At 40.3% G+C, this 22,501-nt stretch overlaps 1 protein-coding gene across 14 annotated transcripts in view; it reads left to right on the forward strand.

Moving 5' to 3' along the window:
• tnrc6c1 (trinucleotide repeat containing adaptor 6C1) overlaps positions 1–22,501 on the forward strand; it is a 173,978-nt gene that overhangs the window by 112,576 nt on the left and 38,901 nt on the right. For all 14 annotated transcript variants that reach the window (XM_070857623.1, XM_070857629.1, XM_070857632.1 and 11 more), the window contains 4 exons: positions 4,863–5,069; positions 14,185–14,372; positions 14,491–14,571; positions 16,515–16,572. In XM_070857623.1, the coding sequence (XP_070713724.1) occupies positions 4,863–5,069; positions 14,185–14,372; positions 14,491–14,571; positions 16,515–16,572 (534 nt within the window). The remainder of the gene's footprint in view (positions 1–4,862; positions 5,070–14,184; positions 14,373–14,490; positions 14,572–16,514; positions 16,573–22,501) is intronic.

The following is a 22,501-nucleotide window of genomic DNA, read 5'->3' on the forward strand; positions in this document are numbered from 1 at the left end:
TAAAATCTGTGTCCTCTGGTTCTCGACCCTGCCGAGAGTGGGAATAGTTTCTTTCTATGTCTAGACCCCTCATGATCTTGAACACCTCTTATCAAATCTCCTCTCAGCCCTCCCTGTTCTAAGGAGAACAATCCCAGCTTCTCCAGTCAATCCCCATAACTGAAGAATCTCATCATTGGAACTATCCTTATCTTTTCTGCACTCTCTCTAAGGGCTTCACATCCTTCCTAAAGTGCGGTGCCCAGAATTGGACACACTACTCCAGATCAGCCCAAACCAATGTTTTATAAAGGTTCATCATAACTTCCTTGCTTTTGAACTCTATGCCTCTATATTTATAAAACCCAGGATCCTGTATGCTTTTTTTTTTTTAAACCGCTTTCTCAATCTGTCTTGCCTCCTTCAATGATTTGTGCACATGTACCCCGAGGTCTTTCTATTCCTGCACCCCCTTTAGAATTGTACCCATTCTTTTATATTGCCTCTCCTTGTTCTTCCTATTAAAATGTATCACTTTGCACTTCTCTACGTTAAATTTTATCCAGTATGTGTCCGCCCATTCCATCTATGTCCTCTTGAAGTCTTATCCCTATCCTCTTCACTGTTCATTATGCTTCCAAGTTTTGTATCATCTGCACATTTTGAAATTTTACCCAAGTCCACGTAATTAATATACATCAAGAAAAGCAGCGGTCCTAGTACCGACCCCTACGGAATACCATTGTATGCTTCCACCAGTCCGAAAACAACTGTTCACTGCTCGCTGTTTCTTGTTACTTAGCCAATTTCGTATCCATGCTGCCACTGTCCCTTTTATTCCACGGGCTTTAACTTTGCTGGCAAGCCGATTATGTGGCACTTTTATCAAACGCCTTTTGGAAGTCCATGCACACCATATCAACCACATTGCCGTCATCAATCGTCTCTGTTACCTCATCAAAAATTCAATCAAGTTAGTGAAACACAATTTGCCTTTAACAAATCCGTGATGGCTTTCCTTAATTAATCCACACTTGTCGAAGTGACTGTTAATTTTGTCCCCGATTATCGTTTCTGAAAGCTACCTGAGGTTAAACTGAATGGCCTGTAGTTGCTGGGTTTATTCTTGCATCCATTTTTGAACAAGGGTGTAACATTTTCAATTCTCCAGTCCTCTTGAAAAAGATTAATGATTTAGTTCATTGGTCACTTTATTTTACCTTTCATGCTATATAATAATTTAATAATGTAATTCCAGTGACAAAATGCAATAACAATAATTAGTAATTTTGTGGACAAATTTCTAATGCTTACAGTCTGTGATTAACAAGTAGTGTGCTTAATGTTAACTATTTGCATATTATTTGCTCAGTTACTGCTGAATATTTAGCTCTTTGATTTGTATACGCTAACATCTAGACTTGTGCACTTATTACCAATTTTAAAGAAAGCAACGTTAATGGAGGCAGAGCATGTTGCCTGAATTGGCGTTCAGGTTACTCGCTTCCTGTAAATAAATATACCTTTTTTTTTTTAATCACTTTTTTAACAATTTTATGCAAGGCAACTAGGCATTTTGAAACTGGAGGACCTATTTACTTGCCAAGGTTATTTTAATCCAGTGTATTAAAATAATTTTTTTAGATGTTAAAAGAAGGGTGAGGAACAAAAAGGCCTGTCGAAAATAGGACTTAATATCAAGAGTTATAGCACAATCTGTTTACAATATCTTGAGATAAAAAGAATGTTAACTGAATTATGGAAAACACTAAGATCTAAAATAAAACAATGATTTCTATATTATGGAATGGTGCCTACCTTGCTTAATTGCAACCTGCAACCGGCTATTGCTTTATTCCAAATGACAAATCATAAAAGTTGATGGATTAACTATGTGCTCATCCTACTACTAAACATTCACTGCAGAGATTAACTATTTTTTCTACTGGTTCAGGTTCCACTAATGAGCATTTCATTGTTCTGAAACAAATATTTTCTCTTGCAGTGGAACAAAATTCTGTTCTTTTGCAGTGTTGTATTTGGCCAATATTTAAGCACATTGTGCTTTTATCTTTCAGAAAGAAATAGTCTTCCTGAAAATCTACTGTTCATTATCTATGCGTCATCATAATCATATTTCCCTCCATCTAATATTGCTGCTTTTTTTCCTAAGTTAAAAGTTTGAATTTATGGAAAATGGCCAAAGGAAGCATGAGTTCTCAATGTGATTTATTTAAGCGGTATTTTTGAATGAAGATCAAGTGTCCTTGAGTTATCTGCTTAGTTCAAGCTATCCATTTTCTTTTGGATAATGATAATACGACACCTTATGCTCTTTAAATTCTAGTTTTATATGTAAAAAATAGTTTATTTATAACTAAAACATTTAGAAATATTGCATTGCAACCTTTTCACTGAGATTTTTGAGGATGAAACAATGAAATGCAGACTAAATGTGAGCAGTCTCCTTCATCTGGCTAGTTTCCAGGAATATTAGTGATGTGTATAGCATGTGGCGTTATGCTAGTCTGCATATCTGCAGTGGGACAGTACATTAATACATTGACTAATGACATGCAGTGCCCTTTCAAAATCACTTCCATGAAAACTAGAGCAAGTGCTAGGACAGCTGTTACCTTTTGAAAGATTTGAGGGGTTACGGTAAAATATAATGGCTATTTAATTTTAAAAACAGTAAACTAACATAAACAAGCATCAAAAATGAAAAAATAATGGCCAAATATATGGTAAATACAATAAAATACAATGGGAAAGGAATGACTAATCTACAAATAAATAAATACAATGAAAGAAAATTCAGATGAGTATGTCTGATAATTTATGAGGCAGGCCAAATGCAAGAAGAAACACAAAAATACAGCACAACAAAATGGAGGCATTCATGTTCAAATAAATACTTTGCCCCCTGGTGGTTGCTCACTGCTTGTTTGAATGTGCTATAGTAACGTGTTATAATTTTGTTTAATGTAAATATCTATGTTGTGAACTTCAGAAGTCAGGAATATATAACTTAAATTCAAAGTTGAATAGAGACTATATTTTAAAATTAATTTGATTCTCTAGTCTTCAAATCTGAATACATCATTTCATGTGTTCAATTCTGTTGTACTAAAATCAAAAATGCAGTATAGCTGCACAGACCATTGTCAAGTTAAGTTTTTGGAATACTAAAAAAAATGATGTCCATTTTCAGAGATTCAAGTGTTAACGATAACTTGTGTTAAGTCCCTTTTGGGCACTATATGTACTCCATTTGGAAGAAAACTATTTGTCTAACATTATACTAGACAATATTTGTTTGGAATTCAGTTTAGAGCACTAATGCAGAGTTGAGATCCTACAATATTACAACTCTAAACTCATTTGGACTAATTATGTTTAGGATTTGTCAAAGATCCAACTATTCTTTTAAATTTATATATATCCAGGGATCAAACAAAAAAAGATTCTTTTTCGGTACAGGTTAAACCTCCCTTATCCGGGACTCCTTATCCGGCACCACCCCTTGTCTGGCACCATTCCTGGCCACCGGGTGGCGCATGCGCAAAACTCCGACATGAACAAATTGAACTCCTTCCTCACTGCCGACTCTCGCAATCGCTGGCCTGGCCTCACGATCCACTGCCGCCCCCCCCCCCCCCCCCCCCCCACGACCTCTGCTGCACTCCTAGCCCCAAGCCAGCCAGCCCCAATATCACCTTGCTCAGTACCTATACCATCCAATTTAACATGACCTCCCCTCGTCCGACAAAATCCCTTATATCCAGCACAGGCCAGGCCCCGAGGGCTCTGGATAAGAGAGGTTCAACCTGTATAGCGTTTTCAGCCAGCAATTACTTCAGTCAATTACTTCTCTTAGAGATGTGATGGATAATTGACAAAAGTGCTAATAATTTAAAACTAAATGCTGCAATGTTTGTGCATTGCACTACAAACTGGGAAGACTTAGTATTGGAGCCCAGGCAAGGCTGCAATTCACACTTCACCTTCAAACTGCAAATTTCACTAGAATGATACCAGGGCTTAGAAAGTTAATTTATGTGGACAGGTTGCATAAATTGGCTTATATTCCTGCGAGTATAGAGGATTGTGTGCTGATCTGATCGAGGTGTTGAAAATGTTAAAAGGATTTAATAAGGTGGATATAGAGAAACAATTTCCTCAGATTGGGTAATCAAGAATGAGAGGACATAATCTTAAAATTGGAGCTAAGCCATTTAGAAAGGAAATTAGGAAACACTATATTTCACACGAGGAGCAGTCCCCAAAAATGTGGAGCTATGTCTGGTAAATGGAGTTGAGGTACAGATCAGCCATAATCTAATTGAATGACTGAGCAGACTAGAGGGGATGAATGGCCTACACCTATTCCTAAACTGCATTTTCTCACTCCAGATAGCAAGTTAACGTTATCATCCACAGTGCCAACTGGATGAGAGTTGCCAGGGTAACAAGAAAAATTTAAAAATCAACAAGAGCAGCGTGTTTGAATATAATTCAGCACTTGTTCCTGACTAGTCAGAACATTTGAGAGGACAAAAATAGGAGGCAAATTGGGGCAAAATACATAAAAGTGGAAGCAAAAACTGTCCTGAGAATCAAGGATTTTAAGTGGTTGGAAATCAGGCGTTCAACTTTGTCACCTTCAGTTATCTGAACCACCAGACTAACCAACATTTTCACATGTTTAAACTAAATAATAAATTCAATGGATATACAAGTTGTTCGAGATTATGTGTTGTATTCGTCAAAGCCATTGCTTTAATTAATGGTTACACAGTCAGAAATCAAATGGGGGAGAACTTTTGGCCAATGTACACACTATTTGGATTCATGAGATGAGGCCATTAATATTTTCACAGGCTGGGGAGAAACACTCAGTGTTCCTACGAAGACTGAGAATTCTTGGGGCGAGCCTCCTTCTCCATCTACCACGGTCGATAATGGGACTTCAGCATGGGGCAAACCTCCCAACAGCAATTCAGCTTGGGGAGATAATACTGCAGAGTCGACGGGGAATTATGGAAGAGGGAATGCTCCAGCTGCTATCCCGACAATGTGCAAACCAGGTAACAAAATATAAGAGCAGGTTTTTTTTTGTAGGAGTATGTCAATTGCTGTAGTCAGATGCTTAAGTGCTTATGCACTAACTTTTTACACTTTACCAGGATAAAGTTGCTATTGAAATGAGCAGTATTTTGATGGTGTTTCTCCATGAGGACAATGGATTCAGACAATATTGATATCGTCCATAATCAGGGTTTGTGAAATGAATATTGCAAATGGATGCGAGTAGGGTTTGAGTATTACAATATATACATAAGAACATAAAAAATAGGAACAGGAGTAGGCCATTCGGCCTTTCGAGCCTGCTCTGCCATTCAATAAGATCATGGCTGATCTGATCATGGACTCTTCCCCGCCCGCTCCATAACTCCTTATCCCCTTATCGTTTAAGAAACTGTCTATTGCTGTCTTAAATTTATTCAATGTCCTAGCTTCCACAGCTCTCTGAGGCAGCGAATTCCACAGATTTACAACAATCAGAGAAGAAATTTCTCCTCATCTCTGATTTAAATGGGCGGCCCCTTATTCTAAGATCATGCCCTCTAGTTCTAGTCTCCCCATCAGTGGAAACATCCTTTCTGCATCTACCTTGTCAAGCCCTCTCATAATCTTATATGTTTCGACAAGATCACCTTTCATTCTTCTGAATTCCAATGAGTAGAGGCCCAACTTACTCAACCTTTCCTCATAAGTCAACCCTCTCATCCCCAGAATCAACCTAGTGAACCTTCTCTGAACTGCCTCCAAAGCAAGTATATCCTTTTCATAAATATGGAAACCAACACTACACGCGCTATTCCAGGTGAGGCCTCACCAATACCTTTATATAGCTGTAGCAAGACTTCCCTGCTTTTATACTTCATCTCCTTCGCAATGAAGGCCAAGATACTTGCTGTACCTGCATACTATCCTTTTGTGTTTTCATGCACAAGTACCCCCAAGTCCTGCTGTACTGTGGCACTTTGCAATCTTTCTCCATTTAAATAATAACTTGTTCTTTGATTTTTTTTCTGCCAAAGTGCATGACCTCACACTTTCCAACATTATACTCCATCTGCCAAATTTTTGCCCACTCACTCAGCCTGTCTGTCCTTTTGCAGATTTTTTTGTGTGTCCTCCTCACACGTTGCTTTTCCTCCCATCTTTGTATCATCAGCAAACCTGGCTATGTTACACTCAGTCCCTTCTTCCAAGTCATTAATATAGATTGTAAATAGTTGGCGTCCCAGCGCTGATCCTTGCGGCACCCCACTAGTTACTGGTTGCCAACCATAGAATGAACCATTTATCCTGACTCTCTCTCCTCTGTTAGTTAGCCAATCCTCTATCCATGCTAATATATTACCCCCCAACCCCGTGAACTTTTATCTTGTGCAGTAACCTTTTATGTGGCATCTTGTCAAATGCCTTTTGGAAGTCCAAATACACCACATCCACTGGCTCCCCTTTATCCACCCTGTTCGTTACATCCTCAAAGAATTCCAGCAAATTTGTCAAACATGACTTCCACTTCATAAATCCATGCTGACTGTGCCTGACCGAATTTTGCTTTTCCAAATGTCCTGCTACTGCTTCTTTAATAATGGACTCCAACATTTTCCCAACCACAGATGTTAGGCTAACTGGTCTATAATTTCCTGCTTTTTGTCTGCCTCCTTTTTTAAATAGTGGCGTTATATTTGCAATTTCCAATCTGCTGGGTCCTCCCCAGAATCCAGGGAATTTTGGTAAATTACAACCAATGCATCCAAGATCCCTGCCCCTACTTCTCGACCCTAGGATGCAAGCCATCGGGTCCAGGGGATTTATCTGCCTTAGGCCCATTATCTCACTGCGTACCACCTCCTTAATGATTGTGTTAAGCCTCCTCCCTATAGCCCCTAGACTATCCACTGTTGGAATATTGTTAGTGTACCGTACTCTACCGTAAAGACTGATACAAAATATTTTTTCCAGAGTTTCTGCCATCTCCATGTTCCCCATTACTAATTCCCCGGTCTCGTCCTCTAAGGGACCAACATTTACTTTAGCCACTCTTTTCCTTTTTATATACCGAGGAAGAAACTCTTGCTATCTGTTTTCATATTTTGTGCTAGTTTACTTTCATAGTCTATCTTCCCTTTCTTAATAATTTTTTTAGTCGTTCTTTGCTGGTTTTTAAAAGCTTCCCAATCTTCTGTCCTCCTACTAGTTTTGGCCACTTTGTATGCCCTTGTTTTTAATTGGATAGAAACATAGAAAATAGGTGTAGGAGTAGGCCATTCGGCCCTTCGAGCCTGCACCACCATTCAATAAGATCATGGCTGATCATGCAACTTCAGTACCCCATTCCTGCTTGATCCCTTTAGCTGTAAGGGCCACATCTAACTCCCTCTTGAATATATCCAACGAACTGGCATCAACAACTCTCTGAGGTAGAGCATTCCACAGGTTAACCACTCTCTGAGTGAAAAAGTTTCTCCTCATCTCAGTCCTAAATGGCTTACCCCTTATCCTTAGACTGTGACCCCTGGTTCTGGACTTCCCCAACATCGGGAACATTCTTCCTGCATCTAACCTGTCCAATCCCGTCAGAATTTTATCTGTTTCTATGAGATTCCCTCTGATGGAGGTGTGTAAGAAAATGGACTCTGAAAACTCCTCTCTTGTATTCCTAATAAGTTGCAAATATGATTTTCCTTTTCCTGGCATCCCCACGATGTTGAAATATGGCTGATCATCTTCTAACGTTCTTTCTTAGAACCTCCAAACTTTGGATTTCGATCCCTCCGTTACCGTTCCTTTCTTCTCTGAAAACTGCAAACAAAGTCTCATTGGATAAAATGTCAGTGTAAAACATTTTCAGAAAGCATTTTAAGCAATTGTGGGAACCTGGTAGCCAAATATTACAATCACAGGGTAAGATACTCTCATTAGAAAATAGCAGCTGTGATGTGTCAGACAGTGTGACACCTTTAACATGGAAAATGTCCATCACAGCATCACCTACAGGAGTAACAGGTACTGTAGGATTTTAATGAAATGCACACTCCATGACGGGGGTGGGGGGGCTGGATTTTAGCACCCCCACAAATGGTGGAAGAGGTTTGGGGGAGGTATTAAAATTTCAAAAATCCCAAACCTGACCAGCGCAGGTCTTCCTGCCTGACAACATGCCAGCCTTCCAATTTGGCTAGCTACCGGCCTGGAAACGGAGAAAAATAATTTAAATGAGGCTCTGCTGTTAAATTCAGCATAAGAACGTAAGAAACAGGAACAGGAGGCCATTCAGCCCTTCGAGGCTGCTCCGCCATTCAATAAGATCATGGCATCATGGCTGATCTTCTATCTCAACTTCACCTTTCTGCACTATCCCCAAATGCCTTGGTTTCCTTAGTATCCAAAAATCTAACAATCTCTGTCTTGAATAGACTTGATAACTGAGCATCCACAGCTCTCTGGGGTAGCGAATTCCAAAGATTCCCAAACCTTTGAGTGATGAAATTTCTCCTTATCTCCGATACCATCCTTTATTTCTGTAGTTAGCCACGGATGGCTATCTTTTCTCTTGCGCCCTTTCCTCCTTACTGGAATATATTTTTCTTGAGAGTTATGAAATATCTCCTTAAATGTACATCACTGTTCATCAACCATCCTACACTTTAATCTATTTCCCAGTCCACTTTACCCAACTCTGCCCTCATACCTTCATAGTCTCCTTTATTTAAGCTTAGTACGCTGGTTAGAGATCCAACTTTCTCACCCTCCATCTGAATTTGAAATTCAATCAAGCTATGATCACTCATTCTGAGGGGATCCTTTACGAGGAGATTGTTTATTAATCCTATCTCATTACACAGGACCAGATGTAAGATAGTCTGCCCCCTGGTTGGTTCCGTTACATACTGCTTGTTCTCCATTATAATCCTACAAGATTTAAATTTATGGGAGTAAACTAAATTTTGCAAGTTGTCAATTTAATTGAACATCAAAATCCAGATATTGGTTTGAATTTGGTGAGATTAATTCAGGTGCCTACTGTTCTCTGCAGGAAATGTTCTTCAGTCTCTTGTGTGAATCAGCTGAGTTGGTGAAATGGCCACTTTCAAGAATCTTTCAACCCTAGTTGGCATGTGACAATTTTTTTTAATCAGTTAAAAAGGTTCTGAGGGCTTCATTTATTCTAAGCGAGAAAGATGTTAAATACAGAGCAGCAGTATTGGGAAAAATAAAATTGTTATAAATAAAGATTCACATGGTTTGATAATGCATCCCAATATGAGAGAGGCAAAGTTTGATCATTATTAACTATGATAAGTGAGACATTGTGGCAGGTTTAACAAAAAATATATACCTGGGAATAAACTAGATCAAGAAAAATGTAAATGGAAACAGGGTGGTTTTGTTGTGTAGAATGCTGAATATTTGCAATATTTCATTGGGACTTTCATTTTTCTGAATGCTTGATTTGAAAAATTTGGATGAGAAGTTAAACCGAGGCCCCGTCTGCCCCCTCAGGTGGACGTATAGGATTCCATGGCACTATTTCGAAGAAGAACAGGAGAGTTATCCCCAGTGTCCTGGCCAATATTTATCCCTCAATCAACATCACAAAACAGATTATCTGGTCATTATCACATTGCTGTTTGTGGGAGTTTGCTGTGCGCAAGTTGGCTGCCGTGTTTCGCACATTACAACATTGACTACACTCCAAAAGTACTTCATAAGAACATAAGAAAGAGGAGCTAGGAGTAAGCCATTTAGCTCCTCGAGCCTGCTCTGCCATTTAATAAGATCATGACTGATCTGATCTTAGGCTCAGCTCTACTTCCCTGCTGGCTCCCCATAACCCTTGACTCCCTTATCGTTCAAAAATCTGTCTACCTCCACCTTAAATATATTCAATGACCAAACCTCCACAGCTCTCTAAAGCAGAGAATTCCACAGATTTATGACCATCTGAGAGAAGAAATTCCTCCTCATCTCAGTTCTAAATGGACGACCCCTTATTCTAAAACTATGCCCCCTAGTTCTAGATTCCCCCACGAGTAGAAGCATCCTCTCTGCATCTACTTTGTCGAGCTCCCTCAGTATCTTATATGTTTCAATAAGATCACCTTTCATTATAGGCCCAACCTGCTCAACCTTTCTTCATAAGTCAATCCATTCATCACAGGAATCAAGTGAACATTTTCTGAACTGCCGCCAATGCAAGCATATCCCTCCTTAACTAAGGAGATCAAAACTGTACGCTGTGGCTTCACCAATACCCAATTGTAGCAGGACTTCTTTATTGCAAAGGGAATGGAGTATAGAAACAAAGGCCAACATTCCATTTCCGGCGATCTGAAAACCCATTTTTAGCGCCCACGCCGGAAATAACGCCCATTTTTGGGCGATATGCACAAAAGTGGAAAATTTAACCCCAAGTGTGGCCTCACCAATACCCTGTACAGTTGTAGCAGGACTTCCCTGCTTTTATACTTCATCCCCCTTGCAATAAAGTTAATTGGCTGAAACACTTTGAAATGTCCAGTGGTTGTGAAAGACGCTATATAAATACAAGTCTTTCTTTCATTTTCTAAGATCATTGTAAATGTCATTTTCATTAACTGGGTCTCAAATTTATCTTGTGCATTAGAATTGAAAATGGTGTGATCTTCAGAATTAAAGCTTATTTTGAAATGTGTATCATTGCAAAAGTGTCAGGGAAAGAACAGTACTGTTAGAAATATTGTAACTCATAATTTTAGACTGAATTGTTTTAGATTTCTAAACCACCACAATTACTAAACACAATAGAAACAGAACATTAATAAGAAAGTTTCATTCAATTTAAAATGTTACCATTTAACTGGTGAACAGGTTGGAGAAATGTTCAAAGCTCAAAATATATTTTCACTCATTTGTGTGCTGTTATGGCTGCATACCCTTGATTGTTTTCAATGGGAAAAGGAGTGAGGCACTGGGAAAGTAAGACACACAATTGAATTTATTTTTATTCAAGAACAGACTAAAAGTACATCAACCAAGTTTTTAAAATGCTGAGGGTATTGGGTAGTATAGATCTAAGCAGATTGTTCAACCTGGACTGTGAGCACAGTAGTGGAGAACACAAGAGCAACCTTAACATCACAAACGAGTTTAGAAAGCAATCTCCTCTTAGATTCGTGGATATATAGAATTCACTCCCAGTAAAATTCTGTCAATTAACACTTGTTCAAATAAAAATAATCTTTAGGGCTGGAATTGAAGGTTGCAAGAATAAGTGGTAATCAAATACGATATTAAATCCAATAGTTTCAAAATTCCTGGTTCCATGGAAATGTGATGCTAACCAATGCACCCAGTCAGGAGTTAAACAAGTAGAATGTAAGGTTAGACAGATATTGTCGAGTATCGCTGGATATAATTGTAAAGGGATGGAGTTTTTTTCTCTCCCATTTACCTCTAGAAGGTGGTGGTGGGGCACCCTGAATCGTGATTGTTTTTTCTTCCATTTCAGAGTGTGTTAGGAGTCAAACAGGTAGGACTGGTGGTACGTGTAGGTCAGACACTGTAGGGGTGTCAAGTTCCTTTCTTTGAGGGACATTAGTGTATCAACTAGGTTTTTATAATTACCAGCTTTCGTGATTTTTTTTTGATATTAAATCACAAATTGTTGAATTCAGTTTCACAACTTGCCATGATGGTATTTGAATGCTCAACCTCTGGGTTGCTAGTCCAATCCAATCCTTTTCCCACTAGGTTACTGTACACTTACTATGTAGGATAATAACTACAAAATCTTTCATCAGGAAATTAAATAGGTTGGGTAAGATTAGCAACACAGAGATTGTACATTGTGGAAGGCATAAGCTCAATGTATGATTTATTTTTGTTTCTATCTGCTCTTTGATACAGTTATGGTAATCTACACTTAACACCATTAATGTCATTTGAAAAGGAGAATTTGATGAAACATATAGGGCCCAAATTTGGCCCACCCGTTTTTTTTGGCACACTCACGTGAGATGCGCCGATTTCCTAGGATCAAAACGGTGCCAAAAAGATGTCCTCAGATTCTAGCCCCTCTGTCGACCCTCCCGGGGCTTGGTGCGGCGCAGCGAGTCCATTGGGGAGGCGGAGCTAGGGCCCTGCACCGAAGAGTGCCGGCAGCTGTCCGCATGCGCAGTAGAGCGTTTGCACATGCGCAGTAGCTCCTCCCATGATGATGATGATGCGTGCTGCAGCATGGGACCCGATGAGTCCCGGGCCGAGTGGCCTGCCGCACAGGCTGGCCCGCTGCCTTCCCGCGCTGAGGCTACAAGAAACAGGTTGGTGTGGCGAGACTTTTGATCGGGGGGTGGCGGAGCGGCGGGGGGGGTTTGATTTGGGGGGGGGGCGGGGAAGAGAGGAGGAGAATAGGGTAATTTTGATGAGCTTACTCGAGACTTTCCTTAACCCTGTTGATGAAAATATTTTCCTACGAACAGGAGGTACTTCTATTTTTTATTTGGATATCTTGAAAAAATTATGTAAATATGTTTTGTCTCTTTACTACTTTTATTTTTGTAGTATAAGCTTCCATGAATGCTTCTGTTGTATAGTAAATTAACTTTGTGAAGTTTCAGTCCTGTACAGCTGTTTGATCCTATTCACATTCTTTAGTCAAGTCATTATGTGCCTACCTGTGCTGATTTCTTAACTCTCCGCGAGGATTTTCTGTGCGGCCACAAGTGGCCACATACGCAGGCCTAAGACCAACTATTCGTTGTCCAAACTGTCTTAAATGGCCAAAACGGGTGTAGGTGGCTGCTAACATCCCCTTTTGAACAAAACAAAACTAAACTTTAAAAAAATCCTAATTAACTCGCTTACACTGGCACAAATTGAATGTGCAAAATGGGGATTTTTGAGATACTCCAGAAAAATCAAGTTGCTCCAAAAAAAAACAGAGCAACTCCTGAGCAATTTTGGGCCCATGGGGCCTAAAATTCCGGTTGGAGGCTTCCTTCGGACGAACGCCACAGACCTGACATTTTTTAACGAAAATACCTGGTGGTCCCGGAGACGCCTTCGATTCCAGTCGGAGGCCTTCATTCCATGCGTAGTGTATGGCAAGGTGACTTCCCCGTACATACGAAAAAGATGGAGTTACGTGGGCCTGGACGACCAATCACTAGATAGTATTCTCATTGATAATAATGTGAACTCTGTTTTTCAATTATTATCAATGAGAATAAACCCCTAAAACAAGAAACGCAACATAATAAATAAAAAAGACACCTCACATATTTAACATGAATTGAAATTGAAGTAAATGTTTAAGAAAAAATATAGTTTTTGGAAAAAATGTTTGTGTTTTAATAGGGTTTAAAATAAACTTACCTTGATGGACAGGGTTTTTACTATAAAAATGTGTATTTAAATTACATTTTTATATGTTTTAAAACTCTTACGCTGGTAAAAAGTAGGCTTTGCGCCTGCATTCACCAGGCATAAGAGTTTCAAGGACATTCGCTGAGCATGAGTTCGGCAAATAGCCCAATCTCGGCCGTGCGAATGTCCTTCTCCCGGTGATGTGGAGGATCTGTCCAGAGAAATCTTGACAGATCGGAAATCCGGCTTTTGTGAGGCCTCGCTGGTTCCGTCCGCACTTTGTACGGACCCAACGAGGTCGGAATTTTAGCCCCATTGTCCTTGCCAGTTTATTTAAGAATTTGAAGAATTCATTCTGAAAAGTCTCCTATTTCCACATTTTACAAAACACTTGTTAATAATAAAAGATGAATTTAGCTTTTGCCTAAGCATGTTGTAAATGGTCACAGGAAATTTATGGAAAAGTTTAAATAAAATGTTAACTTCCAGAATTACAAGGGCTAGTGGATTATGATAGTTCTTGCAAAGTGCATATATAAACATCGTTCTATTTATGTAGTAGTGGTTAATTGTACTGTGTCTTAGTACTGCAGTGACATCACTCTCAAACTGGTAGAGGTAATTAAAACTGCGAAACAGAATTTTGCAGAATTAAGCTTTTCTTTGAACTCCCATAGTGTGGCAGGGATGTTTAAGTACAAATAGGTTGCAAGCTTACTTCAAAAAATAGCAATTGATGTGCACGATTTGAAATTTTGTTTAACTTTTATTATTCAGCCTCCAAATCTATGCAAGAAGGTTGGGTCAGCGGTGGAGATGAAATTGGTCTCAATAGTAGCCATCATCCTAACTGGGAAGAGGATGAGGGGGAGATGGGAATGTGGAATAATGCAGTTTCTCAGGAGAGCAACTCTTCCTGTAATTCCTCAGCCTGGGGCAATGCCAACAAGAAAGTGCATCAAAAGGTACTTCTTTTTTGGATTCAGGTGATTTGCAAAAATACATGTTTTGTACTAGTGGTGGGGGCAAAGAGTTTGATTACTGTTGGTGGTAATGTTAAGATATTTGCTTCCCATTTTTTAGGGCATGAAAGCATCCAATAAGCAAGAGGAGACTTGGCTTATGAACCGCCTGATAAAACAATTGACTGATATGGGCTTCCCTGTAAGTATCGTTTTGTTAAACTCCAGTGCCAATGTCTGGTTGAGTTTAGAAAGCAGCCTTTTTTTTAAAAAATGTTTTGCGAAGGCATAGTGGAACTCTGAGCACGTGTAAGAATGCATGCACAGAGGTCTTTTGTGACTCAGTTGAAATTTCAAGTGGGTAGTATAAGTCGGATTGTACCAGTGAGGAACCCCTCTCTGCAGCTACCGATCACCGCAGGCTTGGGTAACTGCCAGTAGGCACCACTTCCAGTAGATTGTGGATTATGAATTTGGTGGGAGTTTCTGTTAAATGGAACACTGGTATAAAATGCTGATCGGAAAGCGAACTAGCGATTATTGTAGATAAATGTATTAAACAGTCAACACAGTTCTTTTCTGCATTGAAAAAGGCAAACCAGAGAATACTTTGAGATGATCGAATAATAACATTTACAAAATTATGGAAGGGTTGATGAGATGGTACAGGCAAATTGTTCACTGTGGTGAAAGATGAAATACCATGACACAAAAGTTAAAATTAGTAAGTTATGACTGGAAAGAAGCGCGAATCATCTCTTTTAGACAGAAAGTGATAGATTTGTGGATTTAGTTGTCAGGAAAGAACAGTGAAACTAAGAGTATAAATGGAGTCAAAACAATTTGATCAGTTTCTGGAGAGACAACAAGCAGAAACAGTGATGGTTGATGGTGAGGTTTATGTAAGGTCAGATACATTTGTTAATGATCCTATCCTGTTTCTTTAAATTTTCTTGCCTTTTTCAGTTGAAAACTGGAAATTCTTGATTTCACTAATTCTGAGGAAGAAAATTCTTGCAGGATGAAATGAGAAGCAGAAAATAAATTCTTACTGTCTCCATCTGTGCCACAGCATTGTATCAAATCCATTCCTACCTTTTTGAAGAATAACTTTTCATACTGCCTACATTACTTAATTTTGTAGAACTGGGTGTACCACAAATGTTGGTCAGATGGATACTCATGCAGATTCTTCAGTAACCCATTCTGTTTGAAATATTCTATATGATTGCAGTCTAGAAACTGAACACAGCAAAAACTTAGGAGCACTTCAAAAATAAAACTTAATGTGCTAGAAATTCGGTTCTCAGCAATAACTGTATTTTTTTCGCCAAAATTACCGTTATCGCATCACTATCGCTGAGGCCTTAAATTCAAGGTTTAATTTGCGCAGCGGTAAAAATTGCCGTTGCACGAGGATTCGTGGCACAAACCACGAATTTCAGCAATTTTAGTCCAAGGCCGATAGCGCTGCGAGTTGGGCCGAGGGACGGCGAAAAAACACCTAAAAATAAATTGGATAAAACGAAACAAAAAAAAAATACAAAACATTTACAAGACACTTACCTAGTGAATCGTTGCAAAAGAATGAAAAAAATAAAAACTTTAACTTTATTTTTATTGCGAGTCTTCATATACTGTTCCAATAGCTGCAATGCAACTTTTTCCCTAACAGTCTTTTTCGCGCAAATTACGGTTGCGCACAGAGCCAGATTTTTGGCGAAAGCGATATTTCGCGTCTTGCACAGTGGCGCTCCTCTCTCCAGAGGTATTTGAAAACCTCTGCCGCAAAATGTCTCCGAATTTTCCGCTGACCAGGTTTTCGCCAAAAAAGGTGAAATAGTTCCAAAAACTTGGTCACAAAATCGCCGAATTTCTAGCCCTACGTCTTGGTCAGACTGTAACCAAACAGACTGAATCCCAATAACCGTTACAAGGGTTGGATTGAGAAATGCTGTAGGTATATACAGAACAAATGCTTTTCATTGGAAGTAATCTTTTTAGTAAACAAATCAAACTTTCTGATTACTGTTACAGCTTCTTGAAGTATGTTGTCCCCAATAATCAGTAACTTTGCTGTGAACTAGTTTTATTTTTGACACCTATTTTACAAACAATTAAGTATGGCATATATTAAATTTACAGAGGGAACCAGCAGAAGAAGCTCTGAAAAGTAATAACCTGAATCTTGATCAGGCTATGGGTAAGTACAAGAGAAGAGTACTGAAGTGGACTAAATTTTGTTCTTTTGGAGACTTCTAAAGCATAATAAGCGGAGTTCACTGGACACCCCACTTTCTGCTTAAATGTAACATCTGTTATGCTGGTTTTGGGCCTTGTTGCTAGGTCTTTGGCTCCAGTCCCGAGAGAGCCTTGCTACCCCCTTTTTAAACAAAAAATACATATAACAAAATTTTAAATACCAATTATGGTGTCTATGGGTTTTATTTCCCCTCAGTCTTGTTTCCTCACTGACTCCAGTGCCCAGACTTGTTCCCCTGCTTTATAAAAATGGCCATAATAGCAGCCTTGCACCTTGGTGGCCAACCTAATTTTTTTCAATAATAGAAAATAAAACAACAATTATGGCAGCCTTGGGTGTCCGCTGCCAGGTCTGCGGCTCCCTGATCTCTCTCCCCTGCTGCCTGGCTAATGGCTGCCCTGGCCTTTAATGGCTTTGCTCTCCTAATCACTGCTTAGTTCCAAGGTGCTCCCACTACCTCGTCACTTGGGGAGGGTGGCGGTGGGGGGAAGAGAAGAGAGAGAAAGAACCTGGGTGAATTATTTGGTGGTCTGGTTGTGTGTTTAAAAGTTGTTCTCCATTTTCTACTTGGTTCTAAGACGAGCCCAATTTTCCACTCTCCACTCTAGACCTTATGGAGGTCCCAGTTGGCCTTCAGGCCCAATGGCAACTGTCCTCCTTGTTTAGTTGGAGCTTATGACAGTCCCGCATCCTCCTGACGACTACGTGTGCGGGAAGTGTATCCGCCTCCAGCTCCTGACGGTCCGCGTTGCGGAATTGGAGCTGAGGGTGGATTTACTCTGGAGCATCCACGATGCTGAGAATGACGTGAATAGCACGTGTAGAGAGTTGGTCTTACCGCAGGTGAAGGGTCCACAGCCAGCTAGGGAATGGAAGACCAGCAGAAAGAGCAGTGCAAGGAAGTTGGGGCATGTAGTCCCCCCCTGCGGTCATCCCCCTGCAAAACAGATACACCGTTTTGAGTACTGTTGAGGGGGATGACTCATTAGGGGAGGGCAGCAGCAGCAAAGTTCATGGCACCGTGGCTGGCTCTGCTGCACAGGAGGGCAGGAAAGAGAGTGGGAGAGCGATAGTGATAGGGGATTTGACTGTAAGGGGAATAGATAGGCGTTTCTGCGGCCGCAACCAAGACTCCAGGATGGTATGTTGCCTCCCTGGTGCAAGGGTCAAGGATGTCTCGGAGCGGGTGCAGAACATTCTGAAAAGGGAGGGTGAACAACCAGTTGTCGTGGTGCACATTGGTACCAACGATATAGGTAAAAAAAGGGATGAGGTCCTACGAGACGAATTTAAGGAGCTAGGAGCTAAATTAAAACGTAGTACCTCAAAAGTAGTAATCTCGGGATTGCTACCAGTGCCACGAGCTAGTCAGAGTAGGAATCGCAGGATAGCTCAGATGAATACGTGGCTTGAGCGGTGGTGCAGCAGGGAGGGATTCAAATTCCTGGGGCATTGGAACCGGTTCTGGGGGAGGTGGGACCAGTACAAACCGGACGGTCTGCACCTAGGCAGGACCGGAACCAATGTCCTAGGGGGAGTGTTTGCTAGTGCTGTTGGGGAGGAGTTAAACTAATATGGCAGGGGATGGGAACCAATGCAGGGAGACAGAGGGAAACAAAAAGGAGACAAAAGCAAAAGACAGAAAGGAGATGAGTAAAAGTGGAGGGCAGAGAAACCTAAGGCAAAAAACAAAAAGGGTCACTGAATATAAAGGGGCTGCAGGAGGGGTCAAAACTAAAAATCATGGTTTTAAAAACTAGTATTAAAACACTCTACCTCAACGCATGCAGCATTCGAAATAAAGTAAATGAGTTGATGGCACAAATCATTACAAATGGGTATGATTTGGTGGCCATTACAGAAACGTTGCAGGGTGGCCAAGACTGGGAATTAAACATACAGGGGTATCTGACAATTCGGAAAGATAGACAAGAAGGGAAAGGAGGTGGGGTAGCTCTGTTAATAAAGGATGATATCAGGGCAGTTGTGAGACGATATTGGTTCTAATGAACAAAATGTTGAATAATTGTGGGTGGAGATTAGAGATAATAAGGGGAAAAAGTCACTGGTGGGCGTAGTTTATAGGCCCCCAAATAATAACTTCACGATGGGGCGGGCAATAATCAAGGGAATAATGGAGGCATGTGAAAAAGGAACGGCAGTAATCTTGGGGGATTTTAACCTACATATCGATTGGTCAAATCAAATCGCACGAGGTAGCCTGGAGGAGGAATTCATAGAATGCATACGGGATTGTTTCTTAGAACAGTATGTTACAGAACCTACAAGGGAGCAAGCTATCTTAGATCTGGTCCTGTGTAATGAGACAGGAATAATAAACAATCTCCTAATAAAAGATCCTCTCGGAATGAGTGATCACAGTATGGTTGAATTTGTAATACAGATTGAGGGTGAGGAAGTAGTGTCTCAAACGAGCATACTATGCTTAAACAAAGGGGACTACAGTGGGATGAGGGCAGAGTTGGCTAAAGTAGACTGGAAACAAAGACTAAACGGTGGCACAATTGAGGAACAGTGGAGGACTTTTAAGGAGCTCTTTCATAGTGCTCAACAAAAATATATTCCAGTGAAAAAGAAGGGCGGTAAGAGAAGGGATAACCAGCCGTGGATAACCAAGAAAATAAAGGAGAGTATCAAATTAAAAACCAATGCGTATAAGGTGGCCAAGGTTAGTGGGAAACTAGAAGATTGGGAAAATTTTAAACGACAGCAAAGAATGACTAAGAAAGCAATAAAGAAAGGAAAGATAGATTACGAAAGTAAACTTGCGCAAAACATAAAAACGGATAGTAAAAGCTTTTACAGATATATAAAACGGAAGAGAGTGACTAAAGTAAATGTTGGTCCCTTAGAAGATGAGAAGGGGGATTTAATAATGGGAAATGTGGAAATGGCTGAGACTTTATGCAATTATTTTGCTTCGGTCTTCACAGTGGAAGACACAAAAACCATGCCAAAAATTGCTGGTCACAGGAATGTGGGAAGGGAGGACCTTAAGACAATCACTAGGGGGGTAGTGCTGGACAGGCTAATGGGACTCAAGGTAGACAAGTCCCCTGGTCCTGATGAAATGCATCCCAGGGTATTAAAAGAGATGGCGGAAGTTATAGCAGATGCATTCGTTATAACCTACCAAAATTCTCTGGACTCTGGGGAGGTACCTGCGGATTGGAAAGCAGCTAATGTAACGCCTCTGTTTAAAAAAAGGGGGCAGACAAAAGGCAGGTAACTATAGGCCGGTTAGTTTAACATCTGTAGTGGGGAAAATGCTTGAAGCTATCATTAAGGAAGAAATAGCGGGACATCTAGATAGGAATAGTGCAATCAAGCAGACGCAACATGGATTCATGAAGGGGAAATCATGTTTAACTAATTTACTGGAATTCTTTGAGGATATAACTAGCATGGTGGATAGAGGTGTACCGATGGATGTGGTGTATTTCGATTTCCAAAAGGCAGTCGATAAGGTGCCACACAAAAGGTTACTGCAGAAGATAAAGGTACGCGGAGTCATAGGAAATGTATTAGCATGGATCGAGAATTGGCTGGCTAACAGAAAGCAGAGAGTCGGGATAAATGGGTTCTTTTCGGGTTGGAAATCGGTGGTTAGTGGTGTGCCACAGGGATCGGTGCTGGGACCACAACTGTTTACAATATACATAGATGACCTGGAAGAGGGGACAGAGTGTAGTGTAACAAAATTTGCAGATGACACAAAGATTAGTGGGAAAGCGGGTTGTGTCGAGGACACAGAGAGGCTGCAAAGAGATTTAGATAGGTTAAGCGAATGGGCTAAGGTTTGGCAGATGGAATACAATGTCGGAAAGTGTGAGGTCATCCACCTTGGGGGGGAAAAAAAACAGTAAAAGGGAATATTATTTGAATGGGGAGAAATTACAACATGCTGCGGTGCAGAGGGACCTGGGGGTCCTTGTGCATGAATCCCAAAAAGTTAGTTTGCAGGTGCAGCAGGTAATCAGGAAGGCGAATGGAATGTTGGCCTTCATTGCGAGAGGGATGGAGTACAAAAGCAGGGAAGTCCTGCTGCAACTGTATAGGGTATTGGTGAGGCCGCACCTGGAGTACTGCGTGCAGTTTTGGTCACCTTACTTAAGGAAGGATATACTAGCTTTGGAGGGGGTACAGAGACGATTCACTAGGCTGATTCCGGAGATGAGGGGGTTACCTTATGATGATGGATTGAGTAGACTGGGTCTTTACTGGTTGGAGTTCAGAAGGATAAGGGGTGATCTTATAGAAACATTTAAAATAATGAAAGGGATAGACATGATAGAGGCAGAGAGGTTGTTTCCACTGGTCGGGGAGACTAGAACTAGGGGGCACAGCCTCAAAATACGGGGGAACCAATTTAAAACTGAGTTGAGAAGGAATTTCTTCTCCCAGAGGGTTGTGAATCTGTGGAATTCTCTGCCCAAGGAAGCAGTTGAGGCTAGCTCATTGAATGTATTCAAGTCACAGATAGATAGATTTTTAACCAATAAGGGAATTAAGGGTTATGGGGAGCGGGCGGGTAAGTGGAGCTGAGTCCATGCCCAGATCAGCCATGATCTTGTTGAATGGCTGAGCAGGCTCGAGGGGCTAGATGGCCTACTCCTGTTCCTAATTCTTATGTTCTTATGTTCTGAACCTTTCCCAATTTCACATTTTCCATTACCCATTAGAGAACAAAACACCTTTTTAGTTCAAATTTGTTCCCTATTTAGCATATCGCACATATTTCTTATGGTGGCAGAAACTGTCAACATTCAAGATTAGATTGGTTAGATTGATGACGGTAAAGAGATATGGGAACAGCACAGGACTATTTGCTTGTGTTAAGAATAAATGCTGACACAAACTGGTTGGGCCGGATGGCCTGATTCTTTGCTGTAACCTCTGTATTTCTATGTCCTCTGACCTGGTCACTGTTCATGGCTTACTCCATTCAATCACACTAAGCCTTTTCCTGCTTAAAAGTTTCAGTTCAGCCTACAGCTCCTTCTGGAGCTGCTCCTTTGCTAGTCCTTTTTTTTTTAAATAATTAAAATGTGACCCTCCTGGGCTCAGCTGCCTGTTGTGGCCCTTCAAGAATAATGTAAAAATGCAGTCCAGTTGGGCTCGGGTTATGAAAAAAAAATTAAATTTGTGGCCCTGTATGTCGCACTATTTCCATCCCACTGTATGTCGCACTTGAATTTTCATATTTGGCTTGAATTTACTATTTATTGCACTGAGCTGTAATTGAGTCCTCCAATCTGCATCTCCAACTATGGTACTATTCCAGTCCATTTTCTTTGTTGTGATTGGATGATTCCCTGTTATGTGACTCGTAGGTTGTTCTTTCCTCAGATTATTTTTTTAAATGCTCGTCCCATCAGAAACTTCAGAAGTACCAGATTATTTTTTAATTTATGGATCCTTTTTTTTTTCCTTAACAAATTTATCTCAAATAAAAACAGAAGCTGAAAATTGAAAATAAGTCTGAGGCTGCCTGACCCACCGACTGAAAAGTAAATAAATAAATGGCACAATTTAATTTATATCCTGGCTATATATGGTTCCCTTTTATTCATTTATCTGTAAATATTTAATTAAACTAGGTTCTCAATCCCCTGAAGCCAACATGTCCATAAAATAATTGGAACTACCTCAATCACCCTCTTCATTACTCGAATTCCCTTAATACTCAATACTCCATACTTGCTCCACCCATCAATTACTCACTATCCTTCATTAATGTACCCTAGACTCAACTATCTCCTTCCATCCAGAAATCTTCAATATTTCTCAATAGTCAACTGCTCTGCAACATCTCTCTTCCCCAACCCACTTAAATACTCCCGCACAT

This window comes from Pristiophorus japonicus, chromosome 16, assembly GCF_044704955.1.
Source record: "Pristiophorus japonicus isolate sPriJap1 chromosome 16, sPriJap1.hap1, whole genome shotgun sequence".
NCBI classification, from domain to species: domain Eukaryota; kingdom Metazoa; phylum Chordata; class Chondrichthyes; family Pristiophoridae; genus Pristiophorus; species Pristiophorus japonicus.